This window comes from Lutra lutra, chromosome 4 (genome assembly GCF_902655055.1).
Source record: "Lutra lutra chromosome 4, mLutLut1.2, whole genome shotgun sequence".
NCBI classification, from domain to species: Eukaryota; Metazoa; Chordata; class Mammalia; order Carnivora; family Mustelidae; genus Lutra; species Lutra lutra.
Window position 1 is genome coordinate 173,205,387 of NC_062281.1, and position 22,292 is coordinate 173,227,678.

Below are 22,292 nucleotides of genomic sequence, written 5' to 3' on the forward strand. Positions count from 1 at the left end.
CCCTGCCCCCACAAGGCCGGGATCCGACTTCCTTCGATCGCGCGCGCGCGGAGCCGGTGGGAGTGCGACCGCCGGGTCACGTGACAGGTTTAGTCCGCGCTCTCCAGGGGGCAGCCATTTTCTTAAAGGCTTTTCATCTCCAGATACTGTCAAAGTGCTCAGATGAGAAATATAGAATGCTTTTGAGTCTAGTTAACAACCCCGGGAGTAAGGCGGAAAGAAAAGGCTTCTAAACACTCAGAAACAGGGTGTCTAGTTCAAGTCTCTCCATACTCCCAGGTCTTCCAATTTCTTTTTCCTTAGTTCTTAGGACGGATGAAGCAAACACAGAAAATAGGGCCTAAGCCTATTAAAGATGTGCTCCCAGTGGCGGGCCGTAGGATAGAATTCTTAGGGTATAAAGTACATCTGAGAGAATGGAGTCCTGGTCCTTTAAGGGGGCGTGCCAAGGGGGGGCGGAGTCTAGGGCGGAAGTTATAAATTAGGGCCGAAGTCCGGCTAATGAAGGGCGGAAGTAGAGTGTCCAGTGCTGCAATTATGGCGCAGGAAGAGGAAGATATTCGAGATTACAATTTGACTGAAGAGCAGAAGGCGATCAAGGCCAAATATCCCCCAGTCATTCGGAAGTACGAGTGTGAGTAGGTGGCTCACTTCTGTCATCCCCTGTCTCCTTGCTCAGGTCTTCCGGCCTAGCCATCCGTTTTACCCCATAAGGTGCTTCAGGCTTGATGCCGTTTCGTCCTGTATTGTAGGTCCTTGTCGGGGGGATGCTGAGGAAAAAAGCCTAATAGTCTGAGAGTCGGGAACCTGGGCTGCCACATTTATGGTCTCTTGAACTCTTTCCACATTTACCTAGTCACATTACCTTGTGGGAATTTTACCAGCGTATTCGTTCTAAAGACAACAGTATTTTCAAGCGTTCGCCGGGTTGTCGCCGGTAGGTATCTCCAGCTGTAGGGTGATGAGTGTGGTTACGTTAGAGGACTTAGAAAGTTGAGTAGGAAACTTACAACTTAGTGTTTTACCTGGATTGTGTTTTAGCAAAAGATCTGGTTTTTGCATGAACAGCTTAGTAATTTAAGGCAAATACATAACCTCTCTTTGCACCTTAGTTCCTTCATCTGAGGAGTAAATGAGATAATAAACTTGAAAGTATAGTGCAGATTCCTTTTTTTTTAAATTTAATTTATTTATCTGACACACAGAGATCGCAAGTAGGCAGAAGGCAGGCAGAGAGGAGGAAGCTGGCTCCCTGCTGAGCAGAGAGCCTGAAGTGGGGGTAGATCCCAGGACCCTGAGACCATGACCTGAGCCGAAGGCAGAGGCTTAACCCGGTGAGCCACCCAGGCACCCCTATAGTGCAGATTCTGATCTTCTATATAAATGTTTAGCTATCCTCCCTAAAGGTTGCTATGGTTTGGGGAGCACAAATATGACTTATTTTTCTGTCCTATTTTATTTTAATAAAGATTCTATTTATTATTTGACAGAGATGGTGATAAAGGGAACACAAGCAGGGGAGTGGGAGAAGGAGAGGGAGAAGCAGGACTAGATCATAGGACCCTGAGATCATGACTTGAACTGAAGGTAGAGGCTTAACCGACTGAGCCACCCCAGTGCCTCTGTATAGTTACCATGGCATACTGGGTTCTCAACCCACATCTAGCTAATTTTTCTCTTAAAAATAGTTTCTTTAAAGATTTTATTTATTAGAGAGAGAGAGAGAGAGAGAGCTTGCATGAGCGGGAAGGGGGTGGGCAGAGGGAAATGGAGAAGCGTACTCCCCACTGAGCAGGGAGCCCTACTGGGGGCTCCATCCCATTACCTGAGCTAAAAGCAGCGACTAACCAACTTAGCCACCTAGGCACCCCTTGAAAACAGTATTTAAAAATTACTTTTAATAAATCTTGTATCTGATGCAAAGAGTATAACAGGTATGCAGTGTGTAAGTCTTTCTTTCACCCCTGATCCCCAGCCATCTAGTCTTAACTCTCCATGTCAATGTCAACAGTCCTTACCATTTTCTTTATGTATACAGGCAAAGCTGTTACAACATTTACTTAATCAATTTCCAGTTGATAGACCTTTATGTTATTTCTATCTAGTCTTTCATTGTTAGAAACAATGAGGCAGGGAATATGCTTGTGCATCTGTTGTTTGCACATGTGCAAGTATATCTGTAAACTTCCAGAAGTTACTGCTTTATCAAAGGATATGTACATTTTTAATTTTAACGGTTTTTGTTAAATTGATCTCCAGTGAGGTTATGCCAATTTATACTCTCCCTGGCATTGTATGAGCATGCCTCTTTCCTCACACTTCTACCCATTTACTGCATAACCATACTTTTTGGTCTGTTCCAATTTAAATATCTTGTCATGTTAGTTGCATTTTTAAAAAAGATTTTATTTATTTATTTGACAGACAGAGATCACAAGTAGGCAGAGAGGCAGGCAGAGAGAGAAGGGGAAGCAGGATCCCTGCTGAGCAGAGAGCCTGATGCAGAGCTCCATCCAAGGACCCTAAGATCATGGCCTCAGCCGAAGTCAAGAGGCTCAACCCACTGAGCTATCCAGGCGCCCCAGCGCTTTTTGTTTGTTTGTTTGTTTTTAATTATAAGTGAGGTTGAATATACTTCTATATGTGTGGAGGTATTTGTATGTCCCCTTCTGGGATGCATATGTTCATATTCTTACCATTTTTTCTATTGGGTTGTTTTTGTTGTGTGTGTGTGTGTGTGTGTTTTTAACACTGTAGAAATTTATTTTTATGTAGTGAAATTTATTAACTCTTTTTATGACTTGTGGGAAGTCATACTTAGGAAGGCTTTGCCCCTCCTGAAAATGTAAAATAATCTCCTGTGTTTTCTCCTAGCACATTTGGAAATGAGAACCTTTTTTTTTTTTTTTTTTTTTTAAAGTAAGCTCTACACCCAGTGTGGGGCTTGAACTCAACGTCCTGAGATTAAGAGTTGCATGCTCTATGAACTGAGCCAGCCAGGTGCCCCTGGAAATAAAAACTTTTATTGAAGTAATATATGTACTAAGAGTGCATATATCATAAGTGAATGTTCACAAACTGAATACACCTGTATAGCTAGTGACCAGATGGATAAACATTATTATAGCAGTGGCGCCTGGGTGGCTCAGTCATTAAGCGTCTGCCTTCAGTTGAGGTCATGATCCCAGGGTCCTAGGATAGAATGCTGCATTGGGCTCTCTGCTCGGCAAGAGGCCTGCTTCTCCCTTTCCCACTCCCCCTGCTTGTGTTCCTTCTTTCGCTGTGTCTCTCTCTGTCAAATTAATAAATAAAATCTTAAAAAAAAAATTGTAGCATCCCAGCAGCCCATCTCATGCTCCTTTCCAGTCACCACCATTCTCCCTATTCCCATTAGCCTGACTTTTTTTTTAAGTTTTTTTTTAATTTTTAAAAAATTTTACTTATTTATTTATTTGACACAGAGAGAGAGAGGTCACAAGTAGGCAAAGAGGCAGGCAGAGAGAGAGGGGGAAGCAGCTTCCCACGGAGCAGAGAGCCCGATACCGGGCTCAATCCCAGGACCCCGGGATCATGACCCAAGCCGAAGGCAGAGGATTAACCCACTGAGCCACCCAGGTGCCCCTAAGATTTTATTTTTAAGTAATTTCTACACCCAACGTGGGACTTGAACTCACAACTCCTAGATCAAGACTTTCACCCTCCACCCCTGAGCCAGTCTGGAGGCCCCTGCCCCTACTGGCCTGACTTTTAACATCATAGATTAGCTTTGCCTGTTTTTGTACATTATATAAATGGAATTATACAGTATGCATTTCTTTCTGTCTGTCTCTCTATCTCAACATACCCTACGTGGAGCTCAGACTCACAACCCAGAGATCAAGAGTCACATGCTCTATTGACTGAGTCAGCCAGGCACACCCAGTATGTCTTCCTTTGTGTTGGCTTTTTCTTGCTCATATTTGTGAGAACCATATTTTTGCTGATAGTTATAGATTATTCTTGTTTCTAGTATTTTTTTAAACATTTTAAACTTGAATATACCAGAATTAGAGTAAGGTAGAAATTAAGTATCTGATTTAATTGTTTTCCAGATGACCTGACTTTGTTTCTTCAGCATCTGTCTTTTCTCCTGTGATTGGAATGGGTCATCTTTATTATATCCAGAATTCCCCTACCTATATTTAGGTCTGTAGCTGGACCTAACTGTTCTATTCCTTTGTTCTGTTTTTCTTTTTATGTGCCAGTGCTGTACTTTTAACTATTGAGGCTTTATTCTATCTTTTAGTATCTTGTAGGACACTCTCCCCTCACTATTTGCCCCTTTCCTGCCATCTTTTAATTTTTTTTTTTTTGAGAGAGAGACCATGGGCGAGGGGCAGAAGCTGAGAATCTAAGATCTTCAGCAGGCTCCATACCCAGTACAGAGCCCAACATGGGGCTTGATCTCACATCTCATGCCCTGAGATCATGACATGAGCCGAAATCAAGATGGGATCCTTAACTGACTGAACCATTCAGGTGCCCCCTGCCCTACTTGCCAATCTTGCTTTTTTTTCTGTATGTAGATAAAACACGAGCTATATATAAATATATACAAAATTAAGGGGATAGTACAATGACGTCCATGTATACATCACTCAGCTTTAGCAATGAAGAACTTGAACTTACATAGCACCTTGACAGGAACAGTAATTTTGTAGAGAAATGACAAGACAATGGAAAAGCACTTTGTAATTGTGGGGCAGCCAATTGCAGGAAGATAAATATATGGGTGAACTAATGGAAGATGAGGGCTAGTTAGGAAACTTTATTATGTAGATTCCTTTGGTGCTGACTCTGGGTGGATAAGGGTCTAGAATTTTCTCTGATGACTAATTTCTTTCCTTGCTGATAGGTGATGGGGAGCACCTTTACAAATTTATGTTTTAGGCATATAGTGGGAAAGGCAGAGAGTTTTTCTTGTATCTTGTATCTTCTCTCATTAGTCTTCTGCTCAAAGTAATCTTTGTGACAGAGTGGCATCCTTTTACCTCCTTTCCTATTATTTTTATTTATTTTTTTAAAAGATTTTTTATTTATTTATTTATTTATTAATATTTTTATGGTATGTTTCATGATTATATCTATGGAGAGGATCATATATTTATATGAGTTCCATTAATCTGTTTCCTAATAATTGAATCTTGGCATTCCAGGAATAAATCCCACTTGGTCATAGTGGATTCCACTTGCCAGCATTTTGTACAGCCTTTGAAATGATGTAATGTGAGATTAGTCTGTGTTATCTCCCAGTTTCATTTCTTTCCACAGACAGCCCCCAGACCTCCCCACATGCTTCTCCTGTAGCTCTGTTTTTCCTTTTAGACCCAGCATAGTTGTCATCTCATGTATTCATTCAGCAATATGATTGAACACCTGTTGTGTATTGGGCACTGAGCAGAAATGGGGAATAAGAGAATGAGCAAACAGATTCAGATCACCCTTAGTCTCTTGGCTCTTACACTGTTAGGTCTTATTTCCTTTAGGAATTCTTTTTTTTTAAGATTTTATTTATTTATTTGACAGAGATCACAAGTAGGCAGAGAGGCAGGCAGAGTGAGAGGGGGGAAGCAGGCTTGCCGCTGAGCAGAGAGAGCCCAGTGTGGGGCTCCATCCCAGGACCCTGGGATCATGGCCTGAGCTGAAGGCAGAGGCTTTAATCCACTGAGCCACCCAGGCGCCCCTCCTTTAGGAATTCTTACCTGAACCTCTCGGTCCAAGTTAAATTTATTTCCTGTTCTCTTCCATAGTTTTCAGTTCTCCAAGTGTGGTCCTTGCACCCCTGGGGTTTCCAAGACCCTTTCAGAGAATCTGTGATGTCAAAACTGCTTTCATAATAATACTGGGATAGTTGCTCTTTTACTGTGTTGCTGTTTGTGCTGATGGTGCAGAAGCCTTGGAAGGGGGAAGACTGTCCCTTGAGCACAGGCTGAAGCCGCCGCACTGAACTGTGCTGGAGGACACTTTATTCTTTACCACCGTGTACTTAAAACTAAAAGAAAAAGTCATTTTGACTTAAAGATGTCTTTGAATGAGTAAGGACTGTCAATTCTATTGACCACTGAGTATATGTCTTTTTAATATTCTGTGAAACAAAATGAAAATTATACATAAAGTATTTCTGCTGGTTGTCAAATATTGACGATTACCTTGAGGAAAAGAACCTGCGTAATTGAGTTGTGAGCTGGGTTTTTGTGTGTTTTTGTTTTTCAGGAAACACCTGTTGCTTTTGTTGTTGTTTCTCTCTCCAAAGAATGAATGACTGAAAGATACAGTACTGTTGCTCAGACAGGGCTATTTGGCAGATAATTTCTTTAAATAAAGTGCTGTCACAAAATAACACAATATTTGTTGGCAATGATAAAATTCAAGTTTTTTTTTTTTAAGATTTTATTTATTTATTTGAGAGAGAGCGTGAGGGGGGAGAAGGTCAGAGGGAGAAGCAGACTCCCCATGGAGCAGGGAGCCTGATGGGGGACTTGATCCCAGGACTCCCGGATCATGACCTGAGCCGAAGGTAGTCGCTTAACCAACTGAGCTACCCAGGCACCCAAAATTCAAAGTTTTGAGTGAAATTCAGATTTTGGAAAAGCTTGATCTACCATCATGAGCTTGACAGTTTCTCAGTAATTAAAGATCTTTCTGATGAAATTGGTGGTTATATTTACAAATATATATGTATATGTAATATCATTCTGTATAATTAAATATATCAACATTATCTGTACAAATCAATGAACTTTTTTTTTTTAAGATTTTATTTATTTATTTGGCAGAGAGAGAGAGACTGCGAAAGAGGGAACACAAGCAGGGGGAGTGGGAGAGGGAGAAGCAGGCTTCCCGCTGAGCGGGGACCCCAGTGCCCAGGACCCTGAGACCATGACCTGAGCTGAAGGCAGATGCTTAACAACTGAGTCACCCAGGCGTGCCGAACTTTTTTTTTTTAATTTTATTTATTTATTTGAGGGAGAATGAGTGAGAGAGAGCATGAGAGAGGAGAAGGTCAGAGGGAGAAGCAGACTCCCCAAGGAGCTGGGAGTCTGATGTGGGACTTGATCCTGGAAGTCCGGCATCATGACCTGAGCCGAAGGCAGCTGCTCAACCAACTGAGCCACCCAGGCGCCCTTGTTTTGTTTTTTGTTTGTTTGTTTGTTTTTTTAAGATTTTATTTATTGAGGGGCGCCTGGGTGGCTCAGGTGGTTGAGCATCTGTATTCAGCTCCGGTCATGATCTCCAAGGCCTGGGATTGAGGCCAACATCAGGCTCCCATCTCAGTGGGGAGTCTGCTTTTCCCTCTCCCTCTGTCTCTCCCAGTACGTGTTCCCTCTTCCTCTCTCTAATGAATAAATAAAATCTTTAAAAAAAAAGATTTTATTTATTTGAGAGACCGTGGCGGGGGGAGAGAGAGAGAGAGAGAGAATGGGCTGGGGGGAGGGGTAGAGAGAGAGGGAGAAGCGGACTCCCTGGCGAGCAGGGAGCCCAATACAGGACTCCATCCGGGGACTCTGGGATAACGACCTGAGCTGAAGGCAGCTTCTTACCCACTTAACCAACTGAGCCACCCAGGTGCCCTGAACTGGTATTTTTCAGAGGACCAGTGCTTTGATGTTACATAGTCAGGCACAAATTAGAGCCATTCTAGGCACAAGGTAGAGCAATGGATTTTAATGTTACAGAGCACATGTTACAGAGCACAAAAAGTTCATTGTCACAGCTCAAAATCCACATTGCAACTAACCTTTTTAAAAACCAGCATATTTCAAGGGCACCTGGGTGGCACAGTTGGTTAAGTGTCTAACTCTTGGTTTTGGCTCAGGGTTGTGAGATAAAGCGCTGAGTGGGACTGTGAACTTAGCATGACATCTGCTTAAGACTCTCTCCCTCCCCACCGTGCTCTCACTCTCTTTCTCTCTCTCTCTCAAATAAATAAATCTTTAGAAAAAATTAAAAGAAATAAAAAACTAACATGTTTCTAGTTTTGGTGTAACATCAAGGAAAACTATATCTAGTTTTTTTGAAGAGCTATTAAGACACCCCTCTCTTTACACAAATAGATACGTACATGTATTTATCACTGGAGTATGTTATACATTGGATTGTAACCAAACTCCAGTCAGGCTATAGGACATTTCCATCACCCTAGGTTCATTTTATGTATGTACTTCAACTAAATCAATACACTGAAGTCAAATATTAAAAATACTTGCAGAAACAGTGGCACTCTTCTCACTAAAATTTTGGGGGAAATATGGTTATTTTTCATAATGATATGCAATATGAAATAGTTTTATTTTTAAAAAGTCTTATTTGTAAGTAATCTCTATCCTCAGCGTGGAGTTCAAACTTATAAAAGCTTACAAGAATTGTATGTTCTGTTGGGGCGCCTGGGTGGCTCAGTGGGTTAAAATCTCTGCCTTCGGCTCAGGTCATGATCCCAGGATCTTGGGATCAAGCCCCGCGTCGGGCTCTCCCCTCCGCGGGGAGCCTGCTTCCTCCTCTCTCTCTGCCTGCCTCTCTGCCTACCTGTGATCTCTGTCTGTCAAATGAATAAATTAAAAAAAAAAAAAAAAGAATTGCATGTTCTACTTACTAAGTCAGTCAGGTGCATTATTTTTAAATGAATAAATATTTGAAAGTTTTTCAGTTAAAATTTCTGGTATTATCATGACCTGAGCGGAAGGCAGTTGCTTAACTGACTGAGGCACCCAGGCATCCCAATTGTTGTTGTTATATTTTTTTAATTAAGGTTTACATAAATATAGTAAAAGGGCTTGGATCTTAAGCATAAAGTCCAGTAGGTTTTGATAAGCAGAGGCCCTTGGCTGGCTCAGTCCAAAGAGCATGCCTCTCTTGATCTCAGAGTTGTAAGTTCGAACCCCACAATGGGTCTAGAGATTCATTTAAAATGTTTTTAAAAAGTTTTGCAAATAGATATGTACATGTATTTATCATTCCAGTATGTTATACATTGGACTGTAACCAAACTCCAGTCAGGCTATAGAACATTTCCATCACCCTAGAAAATTCCCTTTTACTTTTTTCCTATAAGCCCCCACATCCTTACTTTGAGGCAGACAGTTTGGATTTCTATCACCAGAACTTAATTTTGCCTGTTTTAAGAGTTCCACGCAAGTGGATCCCCATGGTTTGGATTCTTTTATGCCTAGCGGCTTCACTCAGTATCAGAAATAAACTCAGCTGGACATTAAAGTGGTGGATGGGGTTTTATTCAGTAACTACAGTAGGAGAAAGAGCTGAGCTCCATTCCGAATTGCACAGAGGTGATGGGACCTTTTAAAGGGCAAATGTAGAAGAGGGGAGAGCCAGAGCTCAGTAGAGTCAGAGAAATGAAAAATTCCAAACCGTTAGGCTGTAAATTCAGTTAGGCCTCCAGTATTTGGTAGCAAGCAGTTACCAAAGTTCAATTCTATCCTCCCACGGGGACTGGGAGTCCTACCCGATGATTACATTTTTAAAAGAATGGCTGTGGAGTCCTGAAGAAAGACCCTGCTGAGTTGTAGAGATAAATATTCACTGTTGTAAGCCCTTTTTAGTAAATGCTGTAAGAAAGGGAGGTGAAGAGCCTATTGTCAGGTTTTGGCTGGAACAAACAGTAAATTCTGGCTGTGTAGCGCTTTCTCCAGCAGGTCGTCTACTGTGCTCTGGCCGGAGTGATTCTAGAACAAGGCTTACTTATGCTGTTAGAAGCCCACTTGTGCTCAAGTTTGATCACTCTTGGCGCAGGGTTTTTGGATAGAGGTATTAGGTGCTGAGAGTTGTGCACTTTTCTTTCTTTCTTTCTTTCTTTTTAAAGATTTTTATTTATTTATTTGACAGACAAAGGTCACAAGTGGGCAGAGAGGCAGGCAGAGAGAGAGGAGGAAGCAGGCTCCCCACTGAGCAGAGAGCGCGATGTAGGGCTCGATCCCAGGACCCTAGGATCATGTCCTGAGCCAAAGGCAGAGGCTTAACCCACTGAGCCACCCAGGGGCCCCTGCAGTTTTCATTTAACGTTTTTGAGATTCATGTTAATGCATGAGTCCGTAGCTTGCACTGTTTTATCACTGAGCAGTACTCCCTTGTGCCTTCGTTTATCTGTTCTTCTCTTGGTTGATATTTGGTGTTTACTTTGGGGGAATAAGTTGCTGGGAGCATTCTGGACACAGGCGTTCATTTCTATAGGGTTAATACCTGTCATTTTCTTTTAACTTGTTTATCACCTCTCCTTCTAGCCTGAATATTCTATTATCGTAAGTGGGAAGAACTGATTAAAGTCATGATACCAGTGAAGAATAGACTGCGAAATGTTGAGAGAACAGATCCAATGGGAGTTTGTGATAGGAGTGGTTGGGTATTCCTGTGGGGATATCAGGAAAAAGCTCATAAACATAGAGTTTACTTTCTGAAACTGCTTTATTAGCCAGCGGGATCATTGAGGAGTTCTTTAAATGAAAGAAATTAACGAATAAAAAACTTGGCTCTTTATTTTATTTTTTTTTTAAGATTTCATTTATTTATTTATTTGTCAGAGAGAGAGAGAGAGAATATGCACAAGCAGGTAGAGTGGCAGGCAGAGGTGGAGAGAGAAGCAGACTCCCTGCTGAGCAAGGAGCCCGATGTGGGACTCGATCCCACAATGCTGGGATCATGACTTGAGCCGACTGAGCCACCCAGGTGTCCCCTTGGCTCTTATTTCAAAGAGACAAACCTATTTTGTATAGGATCTGATTAGCTGTTCATGAAAAGGTAAGACAGAGAAATCTGGAATTTTATATCTCTGATGATGATGTAGTTCCTAGAATTTTGATCTTTCACAGAGCAGATACTTAGAATAGATACTGATTTGTTTTGTTGAGGAAAAGTAACTAATGTCAGGAAATGGCATTATTGAGATATACTAATGTATTAGACACTTTAGATCACCTAGAAGCTCCTGGCCCTGCTGCCTTCTAGAAATTGTCATTTATACACAAATCTTGACTTTTGAAAAAGTAGCCTTTAACAAAGCAATTAACTTTCCTATGTAAATGGATAGCAAAAGGTGAGGTTTGTGCCACATTTTCTTTAAGTGATTTGTTTCAAAGATTTTATTTATTTATTAGAGAGAGAGCAAGCACAGGTAGGGGGAGCAGGAGGCAGAGGGAGAAGCAGGCTCTCTGGTTATAGGAGGCCCAGTGCGGGACTCAATCCCAGGAACCTGAGCCGAAGGCAGATGCTTAACTGACTGAGCCACCCAGGCATCCCTGCCCCACATTTTCTTGCCTTTGAAGGACAATTTTTTAATTTAATTTAATTTAATTTATGTGAGAGGGAGAGAAAATGAGTGGGGGCGGGGGAGGGGCAAAAGGAGGGGGAGACGCAGGCTCCCCACTAAGTGGGGAGCCCAATGCAGGGGCTCCATCCCAGGACCCTGGGTTTATGATCTGAGCTGAAAGCAGCCACCCAACCAACTGAGTCACCCAGGCGCCCCAAAAGATAATGTTCTTAATAACGAACTAGAGCTTCTTGTGATTTGCAAGTTAAGTTTAATGACATATGTGTTTTTCCCTCTCTCCCTCAGATTTGGATCATACAGCAGATGTCCAGTGAGTACACCTACAATTTATGCCTTTGAAATCGTGTTCTTAAATAGGAAGGCTGACGTTTTAATCTTTTTTTTTTTTTAAGATTTTATTTATTTATTTGACAGACAGAGATCACAAGCAGGCAGAGAGGCAGGCAGAGAGAGAGGAGGAAGCAGGCTCCTTGCTGAGCAGAAAGCCCGACGCGGGGCTCGATCCCAGGACCCTGAGATCATGACCCGAGCCGAAGGCAGCGGCTTAACCCACTGAGCCACCCAGGCACCCCTGACGTTTTAATCTTGATGTCCCTAGTTTTAATTCTCTCTTCCTATTTTGGTTCCTTTACAATATGAAAAAGGTAGTTTAAAAGAACCCAGTTTCCGTGCCATTAGATTGATTGAGGCCTTTGGATTTGTACTTATCAGCTGATTTTATTTTGACCTTGCTGTCAAGTTTTCTCTCTTGCTGTAGATTTTATTACACAGGGCATGAATGTATTTCTTTAGGTTACATGCGTGGGGAGATACTCTGGAGGAAGCATTTGAACAATGTGCAATGGCCATGTTCGGTTACATGACAGATACTGGGACTGTGGAGCCCCTGCAGACAGTACAAGTAGAAACCCAAGGTAACCAGTTATTTCCAGGGAAGAAATTGTCATGCAAATGTGCAGTGTTCTATATAACTTCAGTACATTTTCACAATAAGAACAATAAAATTAATTGTGAGCCTGTTCTTCCTCTTTCAGCTAGCCTAAGAAATTCCTTGCACTTCTAAATTCAAGCAAGTTTTTAGAGACTAGAATTATTAAATGTCATACTATCATGATCCTTCTTGATCCTATAGGAGATGACTTAGAATCCCTACTATTTCACTTTTTGGATGAGTGGCTTTATAAGTTCAGTGCTGACGAATTCTTCATACCCCGGGTAAGCAAGGGTTTTTCTTTTTTACTGAGCAAATGGGTTCTTAATTCAGATTTTAAAAGAAAAATGATTGAGAATAGAACACGTGATGCAAAACCAAGCCATACAGATGTATAAGATGATATTGATTTGCAGAAAATAGGGACTTCTTGGTTAACCTGACTTTGCCTATGTATATGCATTTTCTAATTTTTAGATTTGTTACCATATACTTGTCAGTAACCAGGATTATACAATAAGAATGCACCTGCTATCTTCACCTACACTTTTTATGTCTCCCAAGTTTGAACTATATTTATGTCCATCCGTATGTTCCTTTGTCCCATGTGAAATTTAGTAGCTGTGCCATGTTGGCCTAAATTTAAAAATTGTTCTCAGCTTTTCGTAACATGACAAAGGAAACAGCCAAATGGAGATTGCTTGTTACCATCCACCTCAAAGAGAGAACCCTCTCCAACATCATTGTTAACCTAACACACAGGGCCCTCCCTGCTTCCACACCCCTCCATTCTGTCCCTTCCCAGCCCCACTACGTACCCTCTTCTGACTGGTCACTTGTCCTACAGAGGTCAAGAACCTACAGTATTACTTACAAATGGGCTGAGAATGATTGAAATCCTGTATCATCCTATTCTGTTTTACAGAGAAATTTCTTGATTCATGTTTTTGGATTGTACATTTTTTCAAGAATATTTCCCTCAAATACTTAAGAAAAAAACCCTTATTTCCTTGAAATATATTTCATTTGTTCTACTTTAGTTAACATTTTAGTTTTCTTTGCTTCAGAGAAGTCATATGCTGTTATTTTCTAGGAAAAGGGATAACCTAGACATATTTTCATAAATTTAAAGTATAATTGATATACAATATTATATTAGTTTCAGGTGTACAACATAGTGTTTTGACAATTATTAGATATGTTTTAGTAGATGGTCTGTTATGAACATTTTTTTAAATTAATTTTTTTTCCTCTTTAGGAAGTGAAAGTACTTCACATTGATCAAAGAAATTTCAAATTACGGTCAATTGGGTATGTTTTGAAAATCTTTTTGTGCTCAGTTTGGCAGCGCATATATGCAGATCTTTTCAGTAGCAAGACGTGAAGGTTGTTAAAATTCTTCACTGAACCTAGTAGGCAGGAAGACAAATATAAAATCAGAGGTCCAGTCTCATCCCAGTGGAGCTCTGTAGGTTAAGCTGTGTGAGCCCTAGGAGCAAGGGCTTTGGACCTCAACTTTGGAGGACCAGAATTTTGACAGAACAAAGTTGATACTGGTTCTCGAACCTGATTCCCAATTTATTGATTTTTAGCATAAAAATTTTCTGTGTGGGGGCGCCTGGGTGGCTCAGTGGGTTAAAGCCTCTGCCTTCAGCTCAGGTCATGATCCCAGCATCCTGGGATGAGCCCTGCATCGGGCTCTCTGCTCAGCAGGGAGCCTGCTTCCTCCTCTCTCTCTGCCTGCTTCTGCCTGCTTGTGATCTCTGTCTGTCAAATAAATAAATAGAATCTTAAAAAAATTTTTGTGTGTGTGAAGCCTGGCTTGGTGACATGAAGCACTGATACTTTCTTCTCGTAGATCCTCACACCTGGACTCTGTTCAAAGTGGTTCCTTCTATTAACAAATTATACTTTTCCTTCCAGAGATTGCAAACACTTGGTTAGATCTCTTTGATTGGACTTCGTGTTTCCCAAATCTCTTCAGTCACTTAAGGATATCTTTTAGGTTATTTCTATATAAAGTCTGTTTTTCCAATTTATGTCGAATTTGATGTGTTTCTTTGTAAAATGAAGTCTTTATTATTTCCCCTCCTTTGCTTTCTTTCTTTCTTTTTTTTTTTTTTAAAGATTTTGTTTATTTGATAGAGCGAAGCACAGTGAGAGAGGGAACACAAACAGAGGAAATGGGAGAGGGAGAAGCAGGCTTCCTAACAAGCAGGGAGCCCAGTGCAGGACTCCATCCCAGGACCCTTGGATCATGACCTAAACCGAAGGCAGATGCTTAATGACTGAGCCACCCAGGTGCCCCCACACTTTTTTTTTTTTAAGGCAACCATCAACCTTGTTGTAATAGCTGTAGCACATATGCCCCTCAGCAGCTCTGTTTACTGGCAATCAAACTGAAATTTGTAGCTTCCTTACTCCTCCCAGCTCTTGTGGCTTTCTCATATCTTAACCACATTTATAAGATTTATGTTCAAGTATGTAAAGGATAAATAAATATTAAATCTTGGAAGTCTTAATCATGTTTTAATTTTCCTTCTCAAGGTGGGGAGAAGAATTTTCATTGTCCAAGCACCCTCAGGTATGTTTTTATTTTATTTATTTATTTATTCTTTTTTTTTAAGATTTATTTATTTATTTGACAGAGATCACAAGTAGGCAGAGAGGCAGGCAGAGAGGGGTGGGGGGAAGCAGGCTCCCTGCTGAGGAGAGAGCCCGATGTGGGGCTCGATCCCAGGACCCTGGGATCATGACCTGAGCTGAAGGCAGAGGTTTTAACCCACTGAGCCACCCAGGTGCCCCTCAGGTATGTTTTTAAATCCAACCATTAAAAACATTTTATACTTCTTACCATAAAGTCAGTATATGATGGTAAACCTCAGTAAGTTCTAAGAAATAAATTGGTGTAAAGTTGTAAGTTTTCCTCAGACGTCTCTGACCCTATTATGTCTAAACACTGGGACTTCACACATCTGACTTGGTAGATTAGGAGTCAGTGCTTGAGTTCTGGGGTCAGGTTTGTTCCAGACTTTTGTGAGACTTCAAAGTCCCTTTGCCTTTTCAAACTTCGGTGTCTCTCCCTTTAATGAAGGTGTTGGACTGGATGTTCTCACCTTCTACTTTCTGTACATCTCCACATTCTGTATTTGCCACCCAGTATGGCTTTACTTTCTCCCAATCCAATGTGTGTGGAGGACTAGGAGCAGGCGTATACGTGCTTTCTGTAAAGGGCTGAATCATGTTTGAAGCTTCGTGGAACAAGAGTGCTAGAAGAGCAGTATTCAGCTCCCCTGTTGTAACACTGCGGCCGCCACGGACAACAGACATGAACGACCGTGGTTGTAGTCCAATAAACGTCATGGACGCTGAAATCTGAATTTCATATCATTTTCAAATGTCATGAGATATTCTCTTGTGGGTTCCCCCCCCCAGTCACTTAGAAATATAAAAACCATTCTTGGGGTGCCTCAGTGGCCCAGTTGTTAAGCTTCTGCCTTTGGCTCCTCTCACGATCCCAGAGTCCTGGGATCGAGCCCCGCATTGGGCTCTCTGCTGAGCAGGAACCCTGCTTCTCCGTCTCCCCCTTGCCTTGCTTGTGTTCCCTCTCTCACTGTGTCTCTCTCTGTCAAATAATAAGTACTTCAAAAAAAAAAAAAAAAAACCATTAGTGTGGGGGTGCTGTACGAAACCAGGTATCAGGCTAGATTTGGCCCATGATTTGTAGTTTGCTGACTCCTGTGTTGAGGCCAAGGAGGCCTAAATTAGATGAGGGTGACTGAGGACTCCTGGTTGCTTCTAGGAGCTGCAGTACCATTTCTTCAAGCACAACATAATGAAACGAAGCCTGGTGAGGGAACCTTGGGAGAGAAGCCTTAAAGAAGAGAAACCAAGAGAGGGGCTATGTGAATTATAATACACAAGACACAGTGGAACTTTCTTTTGAACATACTGTGTTTGAGGTGTATATTAGATATCTAAATGGAGATGTCACATAATAGGCACTTGTCTGTAGGATGACTTGTTCAGGAGATAGGTAGATCTGGAAATCTCAGTCTGGAAACCATCATATTTATAGCCATAGGACTAGATAAGATTACCAAGGAGGGAGGTGTAGATAAGAGAGAGAGTATAGAGAAGACTGAGCTCTGGGGCACTAACTTTGGAAAAGATGGAGCCAAAAAGGAAAGGAGGAGAGCCTTATAAGAGGGAGCCAAAGAAGAGGGGAGCCCCAAAGCCAGATATCTAATGCCCTTGAGATTGCTCAGAGACTGAGTGGGCTGAGGCTTGACGATTGACCATGGATTTACGAATCAGTGGAAAGATGTGTGGGTCAGAGAGCGAATGAATGAGAGATAGGGAAGTGGAGGCCGTATATTGAGACAGAGTTTGAGAAAAGGGGAACATATGGCTTAGAACAGTAATAGCCAGAGGGGAATGTGGTAGGGAAGGGAAAAGTTTTTTTGTTTTGTCTTGTTTCAGCAAGGAGGTTTTATAACACCAGTGTAGGCTCCGTGGAAGTGATCTAGGAACTTGGGGCAAATTGATCATGCTGGAGAGGGAGAGAGTAAGTTCAGAGCAAAGACATTAAGTTGGGAAAGCGATAGAGGATAGAACGTCCAGGGTTAAGGGTCAGCCTTCTGATAGGAACAGGGCCGGACAGTTCATTGTAACAGGAGGCAAAGCTCATGTGAGTATAGACTTGAGAGATGGTAGACTGTGGACATGATTTCAGGTGATACCAGTGAGCACGGTGTGTGCTGCCAGAGGCAGAAATTTGAATTGGGTTTAGGTTATGGTCTCACCAGGTAATGATGGCAGAGGGAAGAAGAGCACAGGTCAGTGCCTTTCAGATCTGTCCGTGAAATCTTCAGATTTCCTTTGTGCTGCAGAGCCAGTGGATGCCAGTCACCTATTGCCTGATACATTTTGTGCTGCACCTAGTTCTTGTATTTTCTTTTCTAGAACAGGAAGGAACTAAGAGGACATCTCATCCTGTGGTTCTGAACCGGGGCAGGGGAGGGGGGATTGTCATGTATCAAACATGGGGAGCGAGAACTCCACAATGTAGAGTGAGTGGGCAGCGGGGGAGAAAAGAAGGGTCTGTGTTCCTAGGGCCCGGGCCACTGCAAGCAGCAGGTCTTGAGGAGGAGCCCGGGGCCAGGCAGTGGGAGAGCTTTGGGCTCCTCCACTCAAGCCATTCGGTAAACTGAAAGCAGGGTGCTGGGGAGGTCAGACAGCCCGAGGAGCTCTGTGGAAACACAGCCAGGTTGGAGCTGCAGCTTTCACTGTCCAGCCAGCTCACTTCCCCTGGGCACATGTTGCTTTGTTGCTGGATGAGTGTAGAATGCTACACAAGTAACTGCTTGTCTCCTGTGGGTTTTTAGTTTTCAGAATAATGGTAAAATTTGGCCTTTCTGCCAGTTGTCATTAGAGTTAATGATTCTGATTTTGATGTTCACTTTTTCTTTTTTGTTTTTTTTCTCTAACCCCTGCTTTAGGGAACTGAAGTCAAGGCAATAACCTACTCAGCAATGCAGGTCTATAATGAAGAGAAGCCAGAAGTTTTTGTGATCATTGACATTTAAGATATCAAAACACAAAACAAAACCGAACCCCCTTCTACGAAGAACTGGTTTTTTTCCTCTTCCTTTTCAGAAGATCCTATGATATAAATTCTACAGTATCTGTTGCTATATGGAGATTTGCAGAACAGAAGTTTTTAAAAAAGATTTTCTTTATTTGTCAGAGAGTGAATGAGAACACAAGCGGGAGATCAGCAGAGATGGGGGAGAAGCAGGCTCTCCTAGGACCCCCAGATCATGACCTGAGCCAAAGGCAGACGCTTAACCGATGAGCCACCCAGGCGCCCTACGAATGGAACTTTTAACTTAAAGTCAGAAGTGGGACAGCAAGGTGCAGCCTTGGTCCGTGTTACCCAGCTATTCAGACTTGAAAGAATTCTTCGGGTGGCAAGCGTGGCATCTCGTGTCTTATTTCCGCACTGTAGGAGCAGGTACTCAGCCCCTTCCAGGGGAATGCCTGGTCCCAAAAGGACCAGTAATCTAAGCAGCGGCCCAGAGGCTCTGAATCTGACATACTCTCACCGAATCCGGTCTGAGAAAAATAATAATAATTTGAAAAATCCTATGACCAGGGCTTTGCTTTTTCCCCCACATTGGTTCTCTCTCTCTCTCTCTCACACACACACACAGAGACACATTTTTATGCAGGCCTGAATTCACGGCCCTGAGATCAAGACCTCAGCTAAGATCAGGAGTCGGATGCTCAACCGACTAAGCCACCCAGGTGCCCCTGACACACACATCTTCTGTATACGCATTGAGAGCTTGTGTTTTACATTCTGCGGGATAGAGCCATCCTCTATTCCACTTGGTTTTTCTTATTAGAAATAATTATAGTTTAAAAATTGGGAGACTTACCTAGAAAGAGCTCTGAGTCTCTCTCACATTTTTAAAACACTAATGTTGTGTATACTTTACTGTTTTCCCATAAGAAAATTTAAACACCCTTACAAACAGGCCCGCCCTTCTCACAGGTAATTTTATATTAAAGCTGCTCTGTGTAGGGACGCCTGGGTGGCTCAGTCATTAAGCATCTGCCCTCGGCTCACGTCATGATCCTGGGGTCCTGGGATGGAGTCCTGCATTGGGCTCCTTGCTTGGTGGGGGGCCTGCTTTTCTCTCTTCCTCTGCCTGCCACTCTTCCTGCTTGTGCTCTCTCTCTCTGTCTGTCAGATAAATAAAATCTTAAAAAAAAAAAAAGCTGCTCTCTCTCTCTCTATATATATATATAAATATAAATATATATTTATATTTTAGAGAAAAAAATAATTTTTTAAAATTAAGTTCTTCATTGTGGGAAAACTGTGTTAAAATGATCTGAACCGGGCGCCTGGGTGGCTAAGTGGGTTAAGCCTCTGCCTTTGGCTCGGGTCATGATCTCAGGGTCCTGGGATAGAGTCCCACATCGGCCTCTCTGCTTGGCGGGGAGCCTGCTTTCTCCTCTCTCTCTCTCTGCCTGCCTGTCTACCTGCTTGTGCTCTCTCTCTGTCAAATAAATAAATAAAATCTTTAAAAAAAAAAATTTAAAAAAAATGATCTGAACCTTTCAAAGGAGGTAACTTTTAAAAAAATGAAACTGTTGGGACGCCTGGGTGGCTCAGTTGGTTGGGCGGCTGCCTTCGGCTCGGGTCATGATCCCGGCGCCCTGGGATCGGGTCCCACATCGGGCTCCTTGCTCGGCGGGGAGCCTGCTTCTCCCTCAGCCTCTGCCTGCCATTCTGTCTGCCTGTGCTCATTCTCTCTCTGGCAGATAGATAAAATCTTTAAAAAAAAAAAATGAAACTGTTTTTGTTTCATTTGCTGTGTTATTCTATTCTCTGTTCATTGATTGAGGTATTCTTTGTTGCCACGAGTTTGCAGAGCTGTTATTTATTCATACATCGATGAGAAAAGATTGCCACTGGGTGGTGCCAAATATCATTATAGCACGCTAAACTTGACCTAAGAAGAAGAGATTGTCTGTGAGCTTCCTAAGTGTTCTGAGCACTGTAGTATTTTTTGTCTCCGTATTTAACAGAAAGTAGAGGTAATGGGAACTAGGCCAAGAACCATGGTCTGAATAGTAGCTTCAAATAATACAGAGCAGTCTCGCTGGGGTACTGTTTCTTGACCTTCTTAATTGTTAGGCATATTTTGTAAATTTGAATTGTGGTCCTCCAAGCAGAAACTGTCTAGAAGAACTTCTTTACCTTTTGTTAGGATGAATTTCTAGGCTGGCGTGGGGCTGTCTTTTTTTCATGGACTCCTCTGAACATCATGGGCTATTTGGAGTGTCAATTGTGAAAATGAGTGATGGGATACAGTGAGTCTGGTGGAAGAGCTGAATCCAGGGTAGGAGGAGCTCCTGGGATATATTAAGCCATGCAGGGTACAAACTTGACCAGGAGAAAAAGAGTAGCTACGCCTCTTAACCACCAGTGCTATGTGATGGGGTTCAGTAAAAGCAAGTCAGTTGTAATTATGAGATAAAATTATATTTCTTTAAGTTGATAATAAACATATAGTTTGTAACAATTTTATGTGAATTTTAAAATGTTTGTGTTTTGGGGACGCCTGGGTGGCTCAGTCGGTTAACCGTCTGCCTTCGGCTCAGGTCGCGATCTCAGGATCCTGGGATTGAGTCCAGGGTTGGGTTCCTTGCTCAGCAGGGAGCCTGCTTCTCCCTCTGCCTGCCACTCCCCCTGCTTGTGCTTTCTCTTGCTCTCTGACAAATAAAATCTTTTTTTAAAAATAAAATGTTTGTGTTTTTATTTTTTTTTATTTATTTTTTTTAATTTTTATTTTTTTTTTCAGCATAACAGTATTCATTATTTTTGCACCACACCCAGTGCTCCATGCAATCCGTGCCCTCTACAATACCCACCACCTGGTGCCCCCAACCTCCCACCCCCCACCCAATGTTTGTGTTTTTAAATATGCCAAAACGAAGATACTGAGTAGAAGGAAAATGAGTATATTGTCCTCTGTATGTGAAGTTGGCATTCTTGACCTAGCAGCAACTCACGCTTTACTTTTATTTATTGAGATGGTGGCACCAGGTTCTCATCAGACTCTTCTGCTAGTTTCAGGTATGTGTCTTGGTCTGGGGAACACATTTTCCTCTTTGCAAAGCAATTCCCCCACCCTATAAGCATATATAAGCACTCATATTCACTTTTGTGTCTTATTCTCCTATGTGGGCTATCTTTCCCATTTCCCAAAACATGAAGAGCACATTCACTGCCCAAGGAGTCAGAGGGGTAATGAGTACAAACCGTGGGTGTTTAGCTGAGCATTTATGCGGTGGCTAAGGGGACAGCTGCCTCTCAACTCTTGCCCTTACTGCTAATGTGAATATAGGCCTAGTGTGTTGCAGTTTACATGATAATACAAAATTGGGATTTTTATATGAAGGCTCCTGAGCTAGGGGAAAAAAACTAAAAACTACTATGGGTCATCACAGTGGAGTACAAACAAGTTGTGGGTGGGCTGAATCTTGTCCACAGGTCAGAAAGCTGGTCAGAAAGCTCTGCTTTAAAGCACAGCTCAAGTCACATTTTCTCGAAGCTTCCCTAACCATTCCAACCTTCACGGTCTTTAAACTACATGTCCCTAGTTAGGTTTAAAGATCTGCCATCTTAATTTTATAATTATTAAGTGTTTGCTAGCCTTGTCCCTCTGAATAGAAGGAGTGCTCCCATGTGGCATAGATGGCCAGTCACTACCTAACGGGCCCTGGGCTAAGTAAGCATCTTGGAGCTACATCAGTTCAGGCAGAGCCTGCGGGTCAGCTCCTTGAGCAGATCTACAAGAGCACACGTTGCAAGCTTCTTCCTAGTCCTCACTCTGCTGTCTAACCTTGGACCTACTTCCTCATCTATTTAGGAGTGCTAGTGATTCCTTAATTCCTTTCCATTCTAAGTTTCTGTGATCCTGTAATACTGAATTATAAACAACTGAGCTGAGAACGAGAAGTTTTCTGTTACTGGAACAGTTTTTGGTTTTTTAACCTAAAAGGTCCAAATCACACCATCAGCATCTTCTCATTCACTCCAATCAGACGACCTTTGTCATTAGTATGGCAGCGTGTCCCATGATGGCAGTGGCTTTCCAGGAAAGTCATCATGACAAGGTGACCTTTTCTCATTGGTGCCTCTCCCTCCAAGTGGGGTAAGTGGTTATGTGTCCCTACGACCACTCTTACCAATTCTCTATCTTGCTATTACCACTTGGGCTTTGGAAGAGAATGTTCAAAAAGTGTGGGAAAAGAGCAATTTAGTGGGGCATGTGCACCAAGTGAACTAGAGTTCTGCCTCCCTCCCTGTTTCTGAAGTCTGGGCTTCAGAAGGCTTGAGAATTTCCAAATTGAGAGTTATTTCTTCATCTAAGAAACCAGAAAACTGGAAAACATATCCTCCAAAAGCTCCTTCCAGAGCAAACATCCACAGAATTTAGTGACTATAGTACTTTGTCAATGTTTCCC

At 42.2% G+C, this 22,292-nt stretch overlaps 1 protein-coding gene across 6 annotated transcripts; it reads left to right on the forward strand.

Annotated features, from left to right (window-relative positions):
• The first annotated feature begins 100 nt into the window (after positions 1-100).
• ZBTB8OS (zinc finger and BTB domain containing 8 opposite strand) lies at positions 101-17,849 on the forward strand. Of its 6 annotated transcripts, none has more exons than XM_047728826.1 (7): positions 482-634; positions 11,600-11,624; positions 12,107-12,228; positions 12,447-12,529; positions 13,504-13,556; positions 14,793-14,829; positions 15,055-17,849. In XM_047728826.1, exons 1-7 carry the CDS (start codon positions 502-504, stop codon positions 15,064-15,066), a joined length of 465 nt encoding a protein of 154 aa, XP_047584782.1. In that variant the 5' UTR covers positions 482-501; the 3' UTR covers positions 15,067-17,849. The 6 variants fall into 6 exon arrangements, with proteins under 6 accessions (XP_047584786.1, XP_047584785.1, XP_047584782.1 ...); XM_047728825.1 differs by having other exon boundaries at positions 17,747-17,849; XM_047728828.1 differs by having other exon boundaries at positions 522-638; positions 17,747-17,849.
• Positions 17,850-22,292: the final 4,443 nt, after the last annotated feature.